Source organism: Myxine glutinosa, chromosome 1 (genome assembly GCF_964187855.1).
Source record: "Myxine glutinosa chromosome 1, kmMyxGlut1.1, whole genome shotgun sequence".
NCBI lineage: Eukaryota > Metazoa > Chordata > Myxini > Myxiniformes > Myxinidae > Myxine > Myxine glutinosa.
Genome location: NC_136261.1, coordinates 123,825,674 through 123,845,442, shown reverse-complemented (window position 1 = coordinate 123,845,442; position 19,769 = coordinate 123,825,674). Strand labels below are relative to the sequence as shown.

Genomic DNA, 19,769 nt, shown 5'->3' with positions numbered 1-19,769 from the left:
ACCATCATTATACCTGCATGCAACAAAAAACACCAAACCACCATTATACCTGCATGCAACAAAAAACACCAAACCATCTTTATACCTGCATGCAATAAAAAACACCAAACCATCTTTATAACTGCATGCAACAAAAAACACCAAACCATCTTTACTAGCCGAAACCCGTGGCACATCCACGGAAGGGAGGATGTGGTGTATGGATAGATTGTACCATTATGGATGGCATAGGGGATTTGCTTGTCCGAGTAAGAGTTAGGAAGAAAGATGAGAATGAAGAGTGCGTATATGAACAACGATCGCCGACATCGGCACAAATGCATGCTCTGGATTGTCCACTCAGTGGACGGCTTGCTTTCACCTTCGCCTGTCCAATCAGCGGACGGCTTGCTTCGCCTTCGCCCAGCAGACGCCAATACGATGGCGTCGTAAGATGGCGTCGTATCGGCAGTTAATCGGATGCTTTTGGGCCCCAACGTCGGCTAATTCAGATTTTTCGAGTATGTCTGTACATGATAAACACAGAGCGTGGTTCGTAGATCGTAACTCCATTAGTGCCGTGGGCATCGGGTCACTGGGTGTGGCGTAAGAGGGATAACAAAGTCGAGTCCTTACGCTATTATTATATAGATACTTGCATGCAACAAAAAATACCAAATCATCTTTATACCTGCATGCAACAAAACACCAAACCATCTTTATACCTGCATGCAACAAAAAACACCAAACCATCTTTATACCTGCATGCAAAAAAAAACCACCAAACCATCTTTATAACTGCATACAACAAAAAATACCAAACCATCATTATACCTGCATGCAACAAAAACAGCAAACCTTCTCACCTGACTCCAACAAAAACAGCAAACCATCTCACCTGACTCCAACAAAAACAGCAAACCATCTTACCTGACTCCAACGAAAACAGCATACCATTTCACCTGACTCCAACAAAAACAGCAAACCATCTTACCTGATACCAAACAAAAAAACAGCAAAACCATCTTACCTGATTCCAACAAAAACAGCAAACCATCTTACCTGATTCCAGCAAAAACAGCAAACCAGCTTACCTGATTCCAACAAAAACAGCAAACCATCTTACCTGATTCCAACAAAAACACCAAACCATCATTATAACTGCATGCAACAAAAAACACCAAACCATCATTATACCTGCATACAATAAAAAACACCAAACCATCTTTATAACTGCATGCAACAAAAAACACCAAATCAACTTTATACCTGCATGCAACAAAAAACACCAAATCATCTTTATCCCTGCATGCAACAAAAAACACCAAATTATCTTTATACCTGCATGCAACAAAAAACACCAAATCATCTTTATACCTGCATGCAACAAAAAACACCAAATCATCTTTATACCTGCATGCAACAAAAAACACCAAATCATCTTTATACCTGCATGCAACAAAAAACACCAAACCATCATTATACCTGCATACAATAAAAACACAAAACCATCTTTATAACTGCATGCAACAAAAAACACCAAATCATCTTTATACCTGCATACAACAAAAAAGACCAAATCATCTTTATAACTGCACACAATAAAGAACACCAAACCATCTTTAGAACTGCACACAATAAAAAACACCAAACCATCTTTATAGCTACACACAATAAAAAAACACCAAACCATCTTTATACCTGCACACAATAAAAAACACCAAACCATCTTTATAGCTACACACAATAAAAAACACCAAACCATCTTTATAACTGCACACAATAAAAAACATCAAACCATCTTTATAACTGCACACAATAAAAACCACCAAACCATCTTTATAACTGCATGCAACAAAAAACACCAAACCATCTTTATACCTACACACAATAAAAAACACCAAATCATCTTTATACCTGCATGCAACAAAAAACACCAAATCATCTTTATCCCTGCATGCAACAAAAAACACCAAACCATCTTTATACCTGCATACAACAAAAAACACCAAACCATCTTTATGCCTGCATGCAACAAAAAACACCAAACCATCTTTATACCTGCATGCAACAAAAAACACCAAACCATCTTTATACCTACACACAATAAAAAACACCAAATCATCTTTATACCTGCATACAACAAAAAACACCAAACCATCTTTATGCCTGCATGCAACAAAAAACACCAAACAATCTTTATACCTGCATGCAACAAAAAACACCAAACCATCCTTATACCTGCATGCAACAAAAAACACCAAATCATCTTTATACCTGCATGCAACAAAAAACACAAAATCATCTTTATAACTGCATGCAACAAAAAACACCAAACCATCTTTATACCTGCATACAATAAAAAACACCAAACCATCTTTATAACTGCATGCAACAAAAAACACCAAACCATCTTTATAACTGCATGCAGCAAAAAACACCAAATCATCTTTATAACTCCATGCAACAAAAAACACTAAATCATCTTTATAACTGCATGCAACAAAAAACACCAAACCATCATTATACCTGCATGCAACAATAAACACCAAATCATCTTTATAACTGCATACAACAAAAAACACCAAACCATCTTTATACCTGCAGGCAACAAAAAACACAAAATCATCTTTATACCTGCATGCAACAAAAAACACCAAATCATCTTTATACCTGCATGCAACAAAAAACACCAAATCATCTTTATAACTGCATACAACAAAAAACACCAAAATATCTTTATACCTGTTAAGCCTGGTGTTGGCTTAGTGGTTAGGGTGCCGAGCTTGGGATCCTAGGATCCTGGCTTCGAATCCCGATCGATCGCTGAATTAACGAGAGGGGGTTGACTCAGCCTGTCATCCTTCCGAGGTCGGCAAATTGAGTACTAGCTCGCTGGGATGAATGATCCTGGTGTGTACCCCGGTTTAGAATAGGTACACCATATCCGTGTGCATCGTAAGAGCGTGACCAAGGGTTGGCGTCAGGAAGGGCATCCGGCCATAAAAACATTGCCTCAAACAGGGAACCATGAGCTCATGGGGCCCGCACGGCTAACCCCTGCTTTAGCGGGGGAAATTGTCTTAAAACGATCATTCATTCATTCATTCATCTTTATACCTGCATGCAACAAAAAACACCAAACCATATTTATAACTGCACACAACAAAAAACACCAAACCATCTTTATACCTGAATGCAACAAAAAACACCAAACCATCATTATACCTGCATGCAACAACAAACACCAAATCATCTTTATACCTGCATGCAACAACAAACACCAAATCATCTTTATACCTGCATGAAACAAAACACACCAAACCACCATTATACCTGCATGCAACAAAAAACACCAAATCATCTTTATACCTGCATGCAACAAAAAACACCAAATCATCTTTATACCTGCATGCAACAAAAAAAACCATTATTATACCTGTATGCAACAAAAAAGGCAAACCTTCTCACCTGACTCCAACAAAAACAGCAAACCATCTCACCTAACTCCAACAAAAACAGCAAACCATCATAATACCTGCATACAATAGAAAAAACACCAAACCATCATTATACCTGCATACAATAAAAAAAAACACCAAACCATCATTATACCTGCAGGCAACAAAAAACACCAAACCATCATTATACCTGCATACAATAAAAAAAACACCAAACCATCATTATACCGGCATGCAACAAAAAACACCAAACCATCTTTATAACTGCATGCAACAAAAAACACCAAACCATCTTTATTTATACCTGCATGCAACAAAAAACAACAAACCATCATTATACCTGCATGCAACAAAAAACACCAAACCATCATTATACCTGCATGCAACAACAAACACCAAACCATCTTTATACCTGCATGCAACAAAAAACACCAAACCATATTTATAACTGCACACAACAAAAAACACCAAACCATCTTTATACCTGCATGCAACAAAAAACACCAAACCATCATTATACCTGCATGCAACAACAAACACCAAATCATCTTTATACCTGCATGAAACAAAAAACACCAAACCACCATTATACCTGCATGCAACAAAAAACACCAAATCATCTTTATACCTGCATGCAACAAAAAACACCAAATCATCTTTATTCCTGCATGCAACAAAAAACACCAAACCATATTTATAACTGCACACAACAAAAAACACCAAACCATCTTTATACCTGCATGCAACAAAAAACACCAAACCATCATTATACCTGCATGCAACAACAAACACCAAATCATCTTTATACCTGCATGAAACAAAAAACACCAAACCACCATTATACCTGCATGCAACAAAAAAAACCAAACCATCTTTATACCTGCATGCAACAAAAAACACCAAATCATCTTTATACCTGCATGCAACAAAAAAACCCATTATTATACCTGTATGCAACAAAAACAGCAAACCTTCTCACCTGACTCCAACAAAAACAGCAAACCATCTCACCTAACTCCAACAAAAACAGCAAACCATCATTATACCTGCATACAATAGAAAAAACACCAAACTATCATTATACCTGCATACAATAAAAAAAAACACCAAACCATCATTATACCTGCATGCAACAAAAAACACCAAACCATCATTATACCTGCATGCAATAAAAAACACCAAACCATCTTTATAACTGCATGCAACAAAAAACACCAAACCATCTTTACTAGCCGAAACCCGTGGAACATCCACGGAAGGGAGGATGTGGCGTATGCATAGAGTGTACCATTATGGATGGCATCGGGGATTTGCTTGTCCGAGTAAGAGTTAGGAAGAAAGATGAGAATGAAGAGTGCGTATATGAACAACGATCGCCAACACCGGCACAAATGCATGCTCTGGATTGTCCACTCAGTGGACGGCTTGCTTTCGCCTTCGCCTGTCCAATCAGCGGGCGGCTTGCTTCGCCTTCACCCAGCAGACGCCAATACGATGGCGTCGTAAGATGGCGTCGTATCGGCAGTTAATCGGATGCTTTTGGGCCCCAACGTCGGCTAATTCAGATTCTTCGAGTATGTCTGTACGTGATAAACAAAGAGCGCGGTTCGTAGATCGTAAATCCATTCGTGCCGTGGGCATCGGGTCACTGGGTGCGGCGTAAATCTGATAACAAAGTCGAGTCCTTACGCTATTATTGGCGCTGAGGAAGCGCCTTTAGCGATTGACTTCCAGCCAGTGTAACGCTAATTCCTGTCACAGGAATTCGGAGATCATATAAGTGGGCGTGGCAGTTCCTGATTGGTTCGTGTTGGGGAACGCCTTCTCGCTGCCGACGTGACGTAAATTCGCGCACGCGCACTGGTGATTGGCGCTGAGGAAGCGCCTTTAGCGATTGACTTCCAGCCAGTGTAACGCTAATTCCTGTCACAGGAATTCGGAGATCATATAAGTGGGCGTGGCAGTTCCTGATTGGTTCGTGTTGGGGAACGCCTTCTCGCTGCCGACGTGACGTAAATTCGCGCACGCGCACTGGTGAAGCTTACTCGATCTTACTCGATCCCATATTACATGTACTTTCATTGCATACAAATTATACTTCCTCCTAGAAATTCCAAGCCCGAACCTCAGCGCAATCCAAGAGGATTCACTTGTTATATAGATACTTGCATGCAAAAAAAACACCAAATCATCTTTATACCTGCATGCAACAAAACACAAAACCATCTTTATACCTGCATGCAACAAAAAACACCAAACCATCTTTATACCTGCATGCAAAAAAAAACACCAAACCATCTTTATAACTGCATACAACAAAAAATACCAAACCATCATTATACCTGCATGCAACAAAAACAGCAAACCTTCTCACGTGACTCCAACAAAAACAGCAAACCATCTTACCTGACTCCAACGAAAACAGCATACCATTTCACCTGACTCCAACAAAAACAGCAAACCATCTTACCTGATTCCAACAAAAAAACAGCAAAACCATCTTACCTGATTCCAGCAAAAACAGCAAACCATCTTACCTGATTCCAACAAAAACAGCAAACCATCTTACCTGATTCCAACAAAAACACCAAACCATCATTACACCTGCATACAATAAAAAACACCAAACCATCTTTATAACTGCATGCAACAAAAAACACCAAATCATCTTTATACCTGCATGCAACAAAAAACACCAAATCATCTTTATACCTGCATGCAATAAAAAACACCAAATCATCTTTATACCTGCATGCAACAAAAAACACCAAATCATCTTTATACCTGCATGCAACAAAAAACACCAAATCATCTTTATACCTGCATGCAACAAAAAACACCAAATCATCTTTATACCTGCATGCAACAAAAAACACCAAATCATCTTTATACCTGCATGCAACAAAAAACACCAAACCATCATTATACCTGCATACAATAAAAAACACCAAACCATCTTTATAACTGCATGCAACAAAAAACACCAAATTAGCTTTATACCTGCATGCAACAAAAAAGACCAAATCATCTTTATAACTGTATGCAACAAAAAACACCAAACCATCATTATACCTGCATGCAACAAAAAACACCAAATCATCTTTATACCTGCATGCAACAAAAACACCAAACCATCTTTATACCTGCATGCAACAAAAAACACCAAACCATCTTTATACCTGCATGCAACAAAAACAGCAAACCATCTTACCTGACTCCAATAAAAACAGCAAACCAGCTTACCTGACTCCAACAAAAACAGCAAACCATCTCCCCTGACTCCAACAAAAACAGCAAACCATCTCACCTGACTCCAACAAAAACAGCAAACCATCTTACCTGACTCCAACAACAACAGCAAACCATCTCATCTGACTCCAACAAAAACAGCAAACCATCTTACCTGATTCCAACAAAAACAGCAAACCATCTTACCTGATTCCAACAAATACAGCAAACCATCTTACCTGATTCCAACAAAAACAGCAAACCATCTTACCTGACTCCAACAAAAACAGCAAACCATCTTACCTGACTCCAACAAAAACAGCAAACCATCTTACCTGATTCCAACAAATACAGCAAACCATCTTACCTGATTCCAACAAAAACAGCAAACCATCTTACCTGACTCCAACAAAAACAGCAAACCATCTTACCTGACTCCAACAAAAACAGCAAACCATCTTACCTGACTCCAACAAAAACAGCAAACCATCTTACCTGACTCCAACAAAAACAGCAAACCATCTTACCTGATTCCAACAAACCAGCAAACCATCTTACCTGACTCCAACAAAAATAGCAAACCATCTTACCTGACTCCAACAAAAACAGCAAACCTGTTTACCTGACTCCAACAAAAACAGCAAACCATCTTACCTGACTCCAACAAAAACAGCAAACGATCTCACCTGTCTCCAACAAAAACAGCAAACCATCTTACCTGACTCCAAAAAAAACAGCAAACCATCTTACCTGACTCCAACAAAAACAGCAAACCATCTTACCTGATTCCAACAAATACAGCAAACCATCTTACCTGATTCCAACAAAAACAGCAAACCATCTTACCTGACTCCAACAAAAACAGCAAACCATCTCACCTGACTCCAACAAAAACAGCAAACCATCTTACCTGACTCCAACAAAAACAGCAAACCATCTTCCCTGATTCCAACAAAAACAGCAAACCATCTTACCTGACTCCAACAAAAACAGCAAACCATCTTACCTGACTCCAACAAAAACAGCAAACCATCTTACCTGACTCCAACAAAAATAGCAAACCATCTTACCTGACTCCAACAAAAACAGCAAACTATCTCACCTGAAAAACAGCAAACCATCTTACCTGACTCCAACAAAAACAGCAAACCATCTTACCTGACTCCAACAAAAACAGCAAACCATCTTACCTGACTCCAACAAAATCAGCAAACCATCTTACCTGACTCCAAAAAAAACAGCAAACCATCTTACCTGACTCCAAGAAAAACAGCAAACCATCTTACCTGACTCCAACAAAAACAGCAAACCATCTTACCTGACTCCAACAAAAACAGCAAACCATCTTACCTGACTCCAACAAAGACATCAAACCATCTTACCTGACTCTAACAAAAACAGCAAACCATCTTACCTGACTCCAACAAAAACAGCAAACCATCTTACCTGACTCCAACAAAAACAGCAAACGTTCTTACCTGACTCCAACAAAAACAGCAAACCATCTTACCTGACTCCAACAAAAACAGCAAACCATCTTACCTGACTCCAACAAAAACAGCAAACCATCTTACCTGATTCCAACAAAAACAGCAAACCATCTCTATACCTGATTCCAACAAAAACAGCAAACCATCTTACCTGACTCCAACAAAAACAGCAAACCATCTTACCTGACTCCAACAAAGACATCAAACCATCTTACCTGACTCCAACAAAAACATCAAACCATCTTACCTGATTCCAAGAAAAACAGCAAACCATCTTTATACCTGATTCCAACAAAAACAGCAAACCATCTTACCTGACTCCAACAAAAACAGCAAACCATCTTACCTGACTCCAACAAAGACATCAAACCATCTTACCTGACTCCAACAAAAACAGCAAACCATCTTACCTGACTCCAACAAAAACAGCAAACCATCTTACCTGACTCCAACAAAGACAGCAAACGATCTCACCTGACTCCAACAAAGACAGCAACCCATCTTACCTGACTCCAACAAAAATACCAAACCATCTTACCTGTGTACAATGAAAACCCAAAACTTACCTCATGTTATTGGCCTGTCTGCTATCATTAGACATTGCAAAATAAACTAAACTACAACAAAGTCAAACACGTTTTCATGCCCTCCTATTCTGTCTGCCATGTAATCCTGATAGTTTAGAAAAGCAGAATATATGAGTCCCAGAGAAGTAAACCAGGCTATTCCACATCCAGCACCAAATTTAGTTAAATGCATTGAAACGTCATCTTTCAAGTTCAATGGACCTTTCAGTTGTTGTTTACCATATTGATGGTAATTTTTTGATGTTTGTTGATATTGATGTTTGTTGATGGTATTGATGATATTGATGGACCAAAACACCATATTGATGTTTGTCCAATGGGAGTTGACTAAGATTACAAATGTGAATCTGAACTTTGGATCCCTCCATAGAAATTGTATATTGTAGTTCAGCACATTTATCTCTCACAGGCTAATATCATCTTTAACTCTATGCTCAATATCTTGCACAGGGTTTTAAGTGGTGAAGCCGCTTCAATATTTGGCTATGACTTTCTTTCCATCCGCCCATCAAAAATGAAGAAGAAGAAGAAACTTTTAAACCCACCATGTGTATTTCTGGAGGGTTCTAAAGGGTGAATCTAAAGGGTTCTGAAGGGATCTAAAGGGTAATTCTAAATGATTCTAAAGGGTAATTGTAATGGGTTCTAAAGGGTAATTCTAAAGGGTCTAAAGGGTATAAATGGTAATTCTAAAGGGTTCTAAAGGATAATTATAAAGGGTTATAAAGGGTAATTCTAAATGGTTCTAAAGGGTAATTCTAAAGGGTCTAAAGGGTAATTGTAATAGGTTGTAAAGGGTAATTGTAATGAGTTCTAAAGGGTTATTCTAAAGGGTATAAATGGTAATTCTAAAGGGTTCTAAAGGATAGTTATAAAGGGTTATAAAGGGTAATTCTAAATGGTTCTAAAGGGTAATTCTAAAGGGTCTAAAGGGTAATTGTAATAGGTTGTAAAGGCTAATTGTAATGAGTTCTAAAGGGTTATTCTAAAGGGTAATTCTAAAGGGTCTAAAGGTTAATTGTAATAGGTTGTAAAGGGTAATTGTAATGACTTATAAAGGGTAATTCTAAAGGGTCTAAAGGGTATAAATGGTAATTCTAAAGGGTTCTAAGGGATAATTCTAAATGGTTCTAAAGGGTAATTCTAAAGGGTCTAAAGGGTAATTGTAATGGGTTCTAAAGGGTAATTCTAAAGGGTAAAGGGTAGTTCTAAAGGGTAAAGGGTAATTCTAAAGGGTATAAATGGTAATTCTAAAGGGTTCTAAAGGATAATTATAAAGAGTTCTAAAGGGTAATTCTAAATGGTTCTAAAGGGTAATTCTAAAGGGTCTAAAGGGTAATTGTAATGGGTTCTAAAGGGTAATTCTAAAGGGTCTAAAGGGTAATTCTAAAGGGTATAAATGGTAATTCTAAAGGGTTCTAAAGGATAATTATAAAGAGTTCTAAAGGGTAATTCTAAATGGTTCTAAAGGGTAATTCTAAAGGGTCTAAAGGGTAATTGTAATGGGTTCTAAAGGGTAATTCTAAAGGGTCTAAAGGGTAATTCTAAAGGGTATAAATGGTAATTCTAAAGGGTTCTAAAGGATAATTATAAAGAGTTCTAAAGGGTAATTCTAAATGGTTCTAAAGGATACTTCTAAAGGGTCTAAAGGGTAATTTTAATGGGTTCTAAAGGGTAATTCTAAGGAGTTTCCTTCGTTGCTAGGCTTTGCCTATTTCATATTAAAAATTCCAAACTGAAGTTTCCTTTGGATCTGGGTGTGATATTTTTTCTTGTCTCCCTTTTATTTGCCTGCTGTCACAATTTTTTGTCCTTTGTTTAATGTATGCACCAGATTTCTCATGAAATCACCATTTTTCTAGATATTGACAGTAAAAGAAAGAACAAATAAAAAGCAATCTTTTTCAAAAAAAATTCTTACACCAGGGCATTCAAATGAATACCATGGAATTTTAGTAATTGCTATATTATTTTGCACCTTTCTAAATTACGTTATTTTTACATTGCTTGAGAAGTTTATGATGATTCTTTATTTTTATTTTATTATGCATGAGTCAAGGCTTGTGGAAGAGCGAGTACACTGAACAGATCAGGACATAACAAGATGCAAAAGGAACAGTGGAGAGAGGGGCGAAACACCAACAGCAGAGTGGAAGGCCAAGGTGGAGAGAAACCTGGACAGAGGGTGTGGGGAGGAATTGGGAGCAGGAGAGGGTGTATGGAGTGGACAAAAATATGTTTTTTTCTTTGTCGGTATATTTCAACTCTTTCATAATGCAGTAGCGTTGTTCAAGTTTTTCCGTCATTTTGTCAAAAACGAAAATCCGACGGCGCTCACTTACATGTCCTCACTCATCGGCGGTCTGCCGTCGAATGACAGCTTCTGCAGGTGGGAAAACATTCACGCGTGTGCATTAGGATCGCCTACATACGTGCACCAATCAACGCCTCCCTAGCTTCTTTTTTTTTACGCACGAAAAATAAAGGTCGGATACTTTTTGAACACACTACGTATACAAAGGTAAATGGTGTGAAAAAGTTTGCCATTTAATCCTTCGGTGCAATAACTATACATTTGTTTTACAGATGTCGTTTGCACTGTGCTTGGTTTCCTCGGATTCTCAGTATTGGAAGTCAAGCTTAATATTTTTGCTTCATGTGGGCCTGGTCTTTACAGATCCCTATGTAAAGGTTTCTCTCATTTGCGCTGGACGGAGGTTAAAAAAACGGAAAACATCGACCAAAAGGAACACGCTGAACCCTATATACAATGAGGAGATTGTGTTTGACATTCCCCCAGACAATATGGACCAGGTCAATCTACTCATTTCTGTGGTTGACTACGACAGGTATGATTATATTTTTACAATATAGTGATTGAATGGACGTATTCGTTTTATGTTAAAGATCAACATTCAATTAGCTTAAAGTCACAATAACTTGAAGTTGAATCAAACATGCAGGGTGTTTCAAAAGAATCAGTGCAGTAGAAACTTAACACCTCTTGTGCAAAGAGATAAATCTTTATGGGAAAAGTAGTTTTTGTCAAATACAACAAAGACATCAGAGGTAACAGAAGATTCTAATTTGAAAATTATTCAACAGTTGTAGCAAATTTATAGCAATTACTAAAAGTGTGACCCGTTCATTTGTCAGCAAAGTTGGACACATCTACATATATTTTGAAACACTCAGTCACTGCATTTCTACAGCCTGGATGCCATGAACACCCTCTGAAATGTTGGCCTCCAGTTCTTCCATCATATGGGAATTCTATGCAAGGCCGTGTTTTTGAGCTTTCCCCACATATAAAAGGCATTTGGGGTTGAGTCGGGAGAATGAGGTGGCCATAAAACATGAGAAATGATGCAATCTTCAAAAACTGTCCTGACTGCATGCATGCTTGCATGTGCTGTGTGTGCAGTTGCGCCTTCTTGCTGGAACCATTCATCTCATTTCTCCTCTTCAGTTAGTTCGTTGAAAAACTGCTGGAGAATATCATTAATATACCATTCGGAATTTATGGTATCTTCAAAAAATATTGATCCGATAATATGCCTTCTCAAAAGGGTAATTTAAGGTGAGTTGAGGGAACACGCTGTTACCTCAAAATCAAAAATACCAAAATATACCAAAAAATATACCAAAATATACCAAAATAAATAACAAAATAAAATACCAAAAATAATAAAATATCAAAAATACCTCAAAATTCACCAAAATTTTGATCATGCAATGGTTTTTCAAAGATTGCATAGAGATTATCTGTCCAAAATTATCTGCCAAAATCCTGGTGTTCTCTCTATTCATATAGTCAAACATGTGGAACGAAGCCTCATTGCTAAAGAAGGTGCAGTCGAAAAACTGATCCCTTTTCTCTACTATGAAATTGTGGAGCCATTGACAGAAGTTCAACCACTTGACTGTGTCTCAGAGTGCCAGTTCGTGAACATATTTATAGGAAACAAACTTCATTTTGTTTCATACCGCTCTGTTTGTAGAGTTTTCCGAGACACTTATTTGTTGCGGCAAGCATCTGAGCGATTTTCTTAGGCTTGTTTGAAAACAGCTGCCAATATCGTGCAATACCACATCTGTCACAACTTTTGGCCGACCACTTTGAGTCTGCAACACTCCCAGTTTCCTAAAACTCTTCAAGCAATGTATTTACACAATTTTGATGAGGCAATCGTCCTTCGCCAAATTTCTCGTGAAACAAATTCTTCACCTTAGTTGTGTACTTCAACAACAAAACAACCACCTTTAGAGGCCATTTTTTCCCGCAGAGCAGGGGTTGGCCTTTCCGGGCACTGTGGTCCCCTTTTTGAAGCAATGTTTTATGGCCAATTTCCCAACCCTGTTAGTCGCCTCTTCCGACACACAGGGAATTACCAGTGAGCTGGTACTCAATTTGCCGACCTCGGAGGGATGACAGGCTGAGTCAACTCCCCTGGCGTTAATTCAGCGATTTTACCGGGATTCGAACCCAGGATCCTAGGATCCCAAGCCCGTACCCTAACTGCTAAACCAACACCACGCAGAGCCAGTTGTGTACTTCCACCAAAGCAAAAACATGCTGCACCATAAACACTCTTTCTTCCAATGGGAGGACTATTCTTTATGGGTTGCCTTAAGAATAAACCATTAACAGCCGGCTAACAAAAGTTCACTTCAGATGGTAGGTATCTCACCCAAGCGAGTCAATGATACCTGCAAGCAAATAAGCATAAACTTTAATGTTAAGATTAGCAAACACATGAAACACAAATATTTTATTCAACGAATTATTACATTTGAAACACCCTGTACTCACCTTAAAGTGTCGGCTTCAGGGTGGCCTTTTCAAGTGGCTCTGCATGCACTGACCCTTGATGTTTTTTCCACCTACTTATTCTGCCTGTAGAGAAGGTGAATAAGGGGGACACATTTTTTCCCGGCAATGAGTAATGATGTTTATTCAATGGCATTACGTGCTTTGTTTTTAATAATGCAATTTATGTGGATGATAACCAATGCTGATGTTTGCCGTGTTGGCATCTGAGAGGTTGCATGAGTGTTTTGTGCAGATTTATCCAAAAGGCATTACTTGGGACTACCCAAAGAGATCATATACATTTTATTAACTTCAGTCTGACACCTCTAAAAAGTGAGAGCATTGTGTTGCATGCTGTGTTATTTAATTCCGATAATGCAATAATAATCCTAGCTCCCTCCTTTTATATGAATAAGACAAATCTTAAAGCCTGGTTAATGTATTTCCGGGATGCCAAAGGAATGCGGCCTGGAATTCTTTTGAGTAAAATTATTAAGTTTGGGATGCCTTTGCTTCCCAATCATAACTGTGGTTTTCAATCGGCAGGAATTACATTAATAATCTCCCCACTATGTAAAAATTGTGATCAGCAAGCAATGAAAATTTACGCAACATGAACCAGAGAATTATTATTCATTTGGATTATTAATAATACTTACAATTATTTGTACTATTTACAATTGTTCTAAATATTTGCAATAAGATCAAGCCCTCAACAAAGAGCAATGTGTTCCCACAACTAGCAGATGATCAGAGTAAAGTTCTGCAACCTACTCTACATCAATTTGGGAATTATGATGGACAATTAAACAATTATTCGGATCTCGAGGCTCTATGAAAATCCCCAACATGAACATTTGATGGAGCCCATCATGCATGTGCAAAAGACAAAGCTGACTTTTTCTCAGCCATATTCAGCCGAAAATGTGTTAACCATCCAATGTATCCAATGATCCATCCAATGATGAGGCAACGGAACTCATCGCTCTCTTGAATTTCTTAACTGGCAATCCATCATAAGAGCAACTTACAGGCAATTTGGTTACTCATACTCCATGGAAAGTGGCTGATTAAAACAAGGGCTATGATCCCTGAAAACATTCCAACTTTAGTGCTTAAGGTTTGTGCTTCCCTGGCCAAGCTGTTCCAGTACAGCTGCAACGCTGGCATCTACCCACAGAATATGGACAACTGCTGAGATATGTCCTGTGCATAAGAAACGGAACAAATTTAACACTTCCGAATATGGTGCAATCAGCCTCATTTCACTTATCAGAAACGTTATGGATGGCACAATCATCACATTCAAAAACATGAAAAGAAACAACATGCCCATGGATTCTCAGTCCAGGTTCCAATGGAATCACTCAACTGGATCTATCTATTCGGAGCCATAATCCAAACGTGGATAAAATAAAACACCTTTCGAGGCCATTTTTCCCTGCAGAGCAGGGTTGGCCTTTTTCGGGCACCGTGGTCCCCTTTTTGAAGCAATGTTTTATGGCCGGTTGCTCTTCGTGCCGCCAACCCTGTTGGTCACCTCTTGTGACACACAGGGAATTACCAGTGAACTGGTACTCAATTTGCTGACATCGGAAGGATGACAGGCTGAGTCAACCCCCCTGGCATTAATTCCGGGATTCGAACCCAGGATCCTAGGATCCCAAGCCGGCACCCTAACCGCTAAACCAACACCAGGCTCCAAACCAAATATGGCATATTTAACCAAAATTTATTTATTTTATTTAATTTAATTTATTTATTTAATTTAACCAAATATGGCATTTAACCATATTTAACCAAATATGGCAAACCAAAGTAATCCAAACATGGATGCAGGATATAAATGCCACATAAGATGTCAGAGTGGCTGCCCTTAACATCAACGTAGCATTTAATCAAATATGGCACGAAGTATCTCATGATAAAGGTGAGAGTGATGTGAATCAAAGGGACGATCCTCCAATAAAATCATATCTGGTACTGACACGTAGGAACATGGTTGTGGCTGTTGTTTGATAAATATCACAATCCCATGGCATACTGTAGCTATGGATGTTTTGCAAAGCAGTATCCTTGTCCCAACGATCTTTATTTACTTTTCATATCACCTTCCCTCCATCATAATGTCAGCGTTAGGCTATCGACGATGATCTCAAAGTATTCAGCCACATCCATATTGCCTATGACTTTCTGCAGAAAGACCATGGCAACATCCAGGTAAAGCTTACAAGTGCAGGGTAGACCTAGGGCAATCTGGGATCATTTGCTCACCTCTTCATTCACCTCTCAAGACATCTCAAGCATAAACAGTTTAAGTCAAGCATGTGATTAAATACTCACCACTTGCCTGGATGGGGGCATGTGAAAGAACACGTAGGAAGCTCAACTGTAATGATGAAAGAACTTCCTGCTTAATTCCCTCACCATCATCTCAAAACGAACATCCATGCCTTGTCACATGAACGATTTGGCACTGCTGTGTGTACTCTCGAGAGAATTCACGATAGCAATCCACACTCTCTACTCCAACAACACTTCCGCTTACCACCACAATCAAGTGGCATCAAACAGGGAAAACCATGATGCAAGTCTCACTTCAAGTCCTGGCATGCCTTTGCTGGATTAAAATCCTGGAGTGCCTTTCCAAGTACCACAGCAGAAAAACCATCCCCTCTTGGATTGCAGAGGTTTACATAGAGCGTCAACCACCATGGACATATTTATTACACAAAAGCATCTTACGATAATTCACCAAATGTCTGTCCGTCTGTCTGTCCGTCCATCTGTTCCCAGGTACCGCAAAAACGGCTGAACCGATCGCAACGAAATTTTAGGTGGGTAATTCTAGGACCCCTTGGAGTAAAGCATTTATATTGTTTTTCCGATTTTTCCCCAATTTTTCCAATTTCCAATTTTTCCAATTTTCCAGTTTTTCCAAACACGATGGAATAATATTTACCGATATGAACAGTGATGTGGCTTTTATTGAAATTCTACAAATACTGTTTAGATTTTGATGATTTGCATGTGATATGATTTAACGGATGTTTATATGAATCGTTTAAAATAAAAAAGCCTTCAATTTCTGATATTTTGCCTTTTCATTTGGGCCTCCCAATTGAAATCCGTAGGGCGGGTACCGTTGCTAGTATACATTATAATATTCCATGTACCGTATGCAGGAATTGTCTTTTGGAATATGACATCTGCTGTCTCCCAGGAAGTTAAAACCTTACAGGGTGTATAACATATCCAATGCCATCTTAGCTTGCACAATAAGAAAGTGTGATATGGTTGCCTCACACAATGGCAACAGGTGTTATCTGACAAGGAATATGATTGAGACAGGCTGGTTTCTCAGTGTAGTGGGAAAGCAATTCATACAATCCTGTTGTGTTAAACACATATGCAGTACCTCTTCCGAATGTCATGCCTGTGTCGAGTGTCATATTTTGACTTCTCTAAAGGCCAGCTTATGTGAACATGGTGCTGCTTCCTACCTCAGCAACATGAACATCTGAATTTTAATCTCATTATTTTATACATAATTGCATGCTGTAGTTGGACACGTTTCGTCACACACGGATTGTTGGCATCAATAGTTTGATACGCATGATACAGACATTAAAATTGCTTTTTTCACATTTTTCTCGTTTTTCACATTTTTTCACATTTTCACATTTTTCACATTTTTCACATTTCACAACTTTTTTCACATTCTGTTATGTTGCAGCCTTATGCTGAAATTGTTTATGTATAATTTGACCATTTATTTTCGTACATGCACAAATTAATTTCACTCATTATTGCTCAGTGTGGTTGTTGTAGCATCTGTATTGAATATTTGACTTAATTTTCAGAGCAATCTTTTTTCTCGTCTCTGTGCTACTGGTACAGTTAAGCTTGGTCCTGCATCACAGATCCGGCACTGTTGCTATCTCCACAGAGTGGGCCACAATGAAGTGATCGGGGTGTGTTGTGTGGGAAGTGATTCCAAAGGCATCGGACGAGACCACTGGAATGAAATGCTCATTTATCCAAGAAAGCCCGTTGCTCACTGGCATCCTCTAGTTGAGGTTAGTCCTCATTTATGAGTGTGAGGTGAAAGTGAAAGAGTTAGAGGGGTAGTGTGTGGAGAAGTGCTTGGATATGTCATTCGAGCAAAATCAGCAGAAAACAATAGGTTTTTAACTTTTGCTGTACTTTGATTAAAAATAATTGACATGTTTGAAAGATGAGTAAAACTCACACAGAACAAGATTTTGAACAATTTTTTATAGTAGGTTGTTGGGTCAATAAATTAACCAGGCGGGATGGGGAATTTTTCTTCCAGGATGGAAAATTAATGTGGTGGGACTAGTGTGTTATTAGTTGATAGTACACCGTATGACTATTTGAGGTATACAAAGAAGAATGATATTAAAAGATGAGATAAAAAATATAAGTATACAAAATATTCCAAAGCGTCTTGGGCCTAATATAGAGACTTGGCATTTAATATGGAATATTTTTTTTGTGGGGGTGAACTTACTTTTCAAGATGACTTAGAACCAAAAGTTCATTGGAATTATGTTGAAATTATTATAGATTTTGTTAATGTGACCTTTAAAAGAAACAAAAACCACATTTGACATTTCGAAGCAAATAAATTGATCCTTGAAATTGATGTAAACTGATATCGAACTCAATTCATGGACAGTACTGTGTTAAACTTCTGTACGTTTTCCAGAAGTATCTCTTTATTTTACACATTAGCCAAAAAAAATTTCAACAAAAACAAAAGCTAAATTATGACTGGGATTACGGACAGTAAAATTACAGTTCAGTACTTTGTGTAACCCCCACGAGCATTCAGGAGAGCACGTACACGTCGAGGCATGCTGTTCACGAGATTTGCCAAGGTTTGGACAGGAATCGCTTGCCATGCAGTGACAATAGTCTGCTGCAATTCACGCACAGAGGCAGGCTGCTGGTCCAAGTTGTCGATTTGACGCGTTAATTCTGCCCACAAGTTCTCTATCGGATTCATATCCGGGGACATGGCAGGCCACTCCATATGCTCTACACCACAGTCAGCAAGAAAGTGTTGGATCATGCGAGCATGATGAGGCTGTGCATTGTTATCTTGGAAGACAAAGTTTCCTCGAAAGGCTGCACGAGCAAATGGAAGCAATGTTTCTTCCAGAATGACCCTGTACTTGAACTGGTTCAGGTTTCCATTCAGAACAACCAGGTCAGTTTTGCCCCCTGCATGAAAAGCAGCCCAAACGGTCACCCCACCACCTCCAGCTTGGACTCTTGGCACTATACAATCTTCGTTGTGGGCTTCATGCACTTGTCTGCGCACTCGGACGTGGCCATCGTGACGATAGACCAGAAATCTAGACTTGTCACTGAAGGTCACGTGATTCCAGTGTCCTGGCTGCCATTGACGGTGCTCTCTGGCCCACTGCAATCGGCGCTGGCTGTGTTGTCTGGTCAGGCGTGGCTTTCTCAGGGGACGCCTGGCACGATAGCCTGCTTGAACCAGTCATTGGTTGACTAGCCTTCTGGATACAGGCACATTTGTCAGTTGCTGCCACTCAGCCCTAAGCCGATTATCTGACTTGGTACGGCCATTGCAGACTAACCGGTGCAGCTGGCGAACATCTCTCCTTGTGGTTCTGCGTGGACGTCCTGGCCTCGGTATTGGAGTAGGGACACCCCTCTGAGCATTTCGTTTCAGGATAATTGACACCTGACCTTGAGTGATGCCATACTGCCGAGCAATAGCACGCTGTTTCATGCCAGAATTTAGTAAAGCCACCAATCCATGACAAACAGCTTTGTCAAGTTGACGGACCATCTCCAGAGGAAGCGGCAATAACTTTTGTAGACGTGCAGCAGTTGTTTTCCACTAATACAGAATGCAACAACCCTTATATACCCGATTGTGAAGCCAATCGTCAAATGTACCTGTCTTTACATTTTGTCACGCCACCTGTGATATAATCCTGTTATTGACTTCTTGCTGCGAAAGACAATCAGTGACATGGTTCTTTCAACAAAGACATCACCGAAGGGTAAAAGAAACTCACCAGATTGAAATACTGAGTTCAGAAAGTAAACCCAAGTCAAGAAAAAAAAAATTCCATATTAAATGCCAAGTCTGTATATATATATATATATATATACGTATATATATATATACGTATATATATATATATAT

The 19,769-nt window shown here is 38.9% G+C and overlaps 1 protein-coding gene across 2 annotated transcripts in view; it reads left to right on the top strand.

Moving 5' to 3' along the window:
- The window catches only part of LOC137427978 (synaptotagmin-9-like), a 218,062-nt gene that overhangs the window by 153,068 nt on the left and 45,225 nt on the right, over positions 1 to 19,769 (top strand). For both annotated transcript variants that reach the window (XM_068117857.2, XM_078776706.1), the window contains exons 5-6: positions 11,423 to 11,594; positions 17,508 to 17,637. In XM_068117857.2, coding sequence (XP_067973958.2) covers positions 11,423 to 11,594; positions 17,508 to 17,637 — 302 coding nt within the window. The remainder of the gene's footprint in view (positions 1 to 11,422; positions 11,595 to 17,507; positions 17,638 to 19,769) is intronic.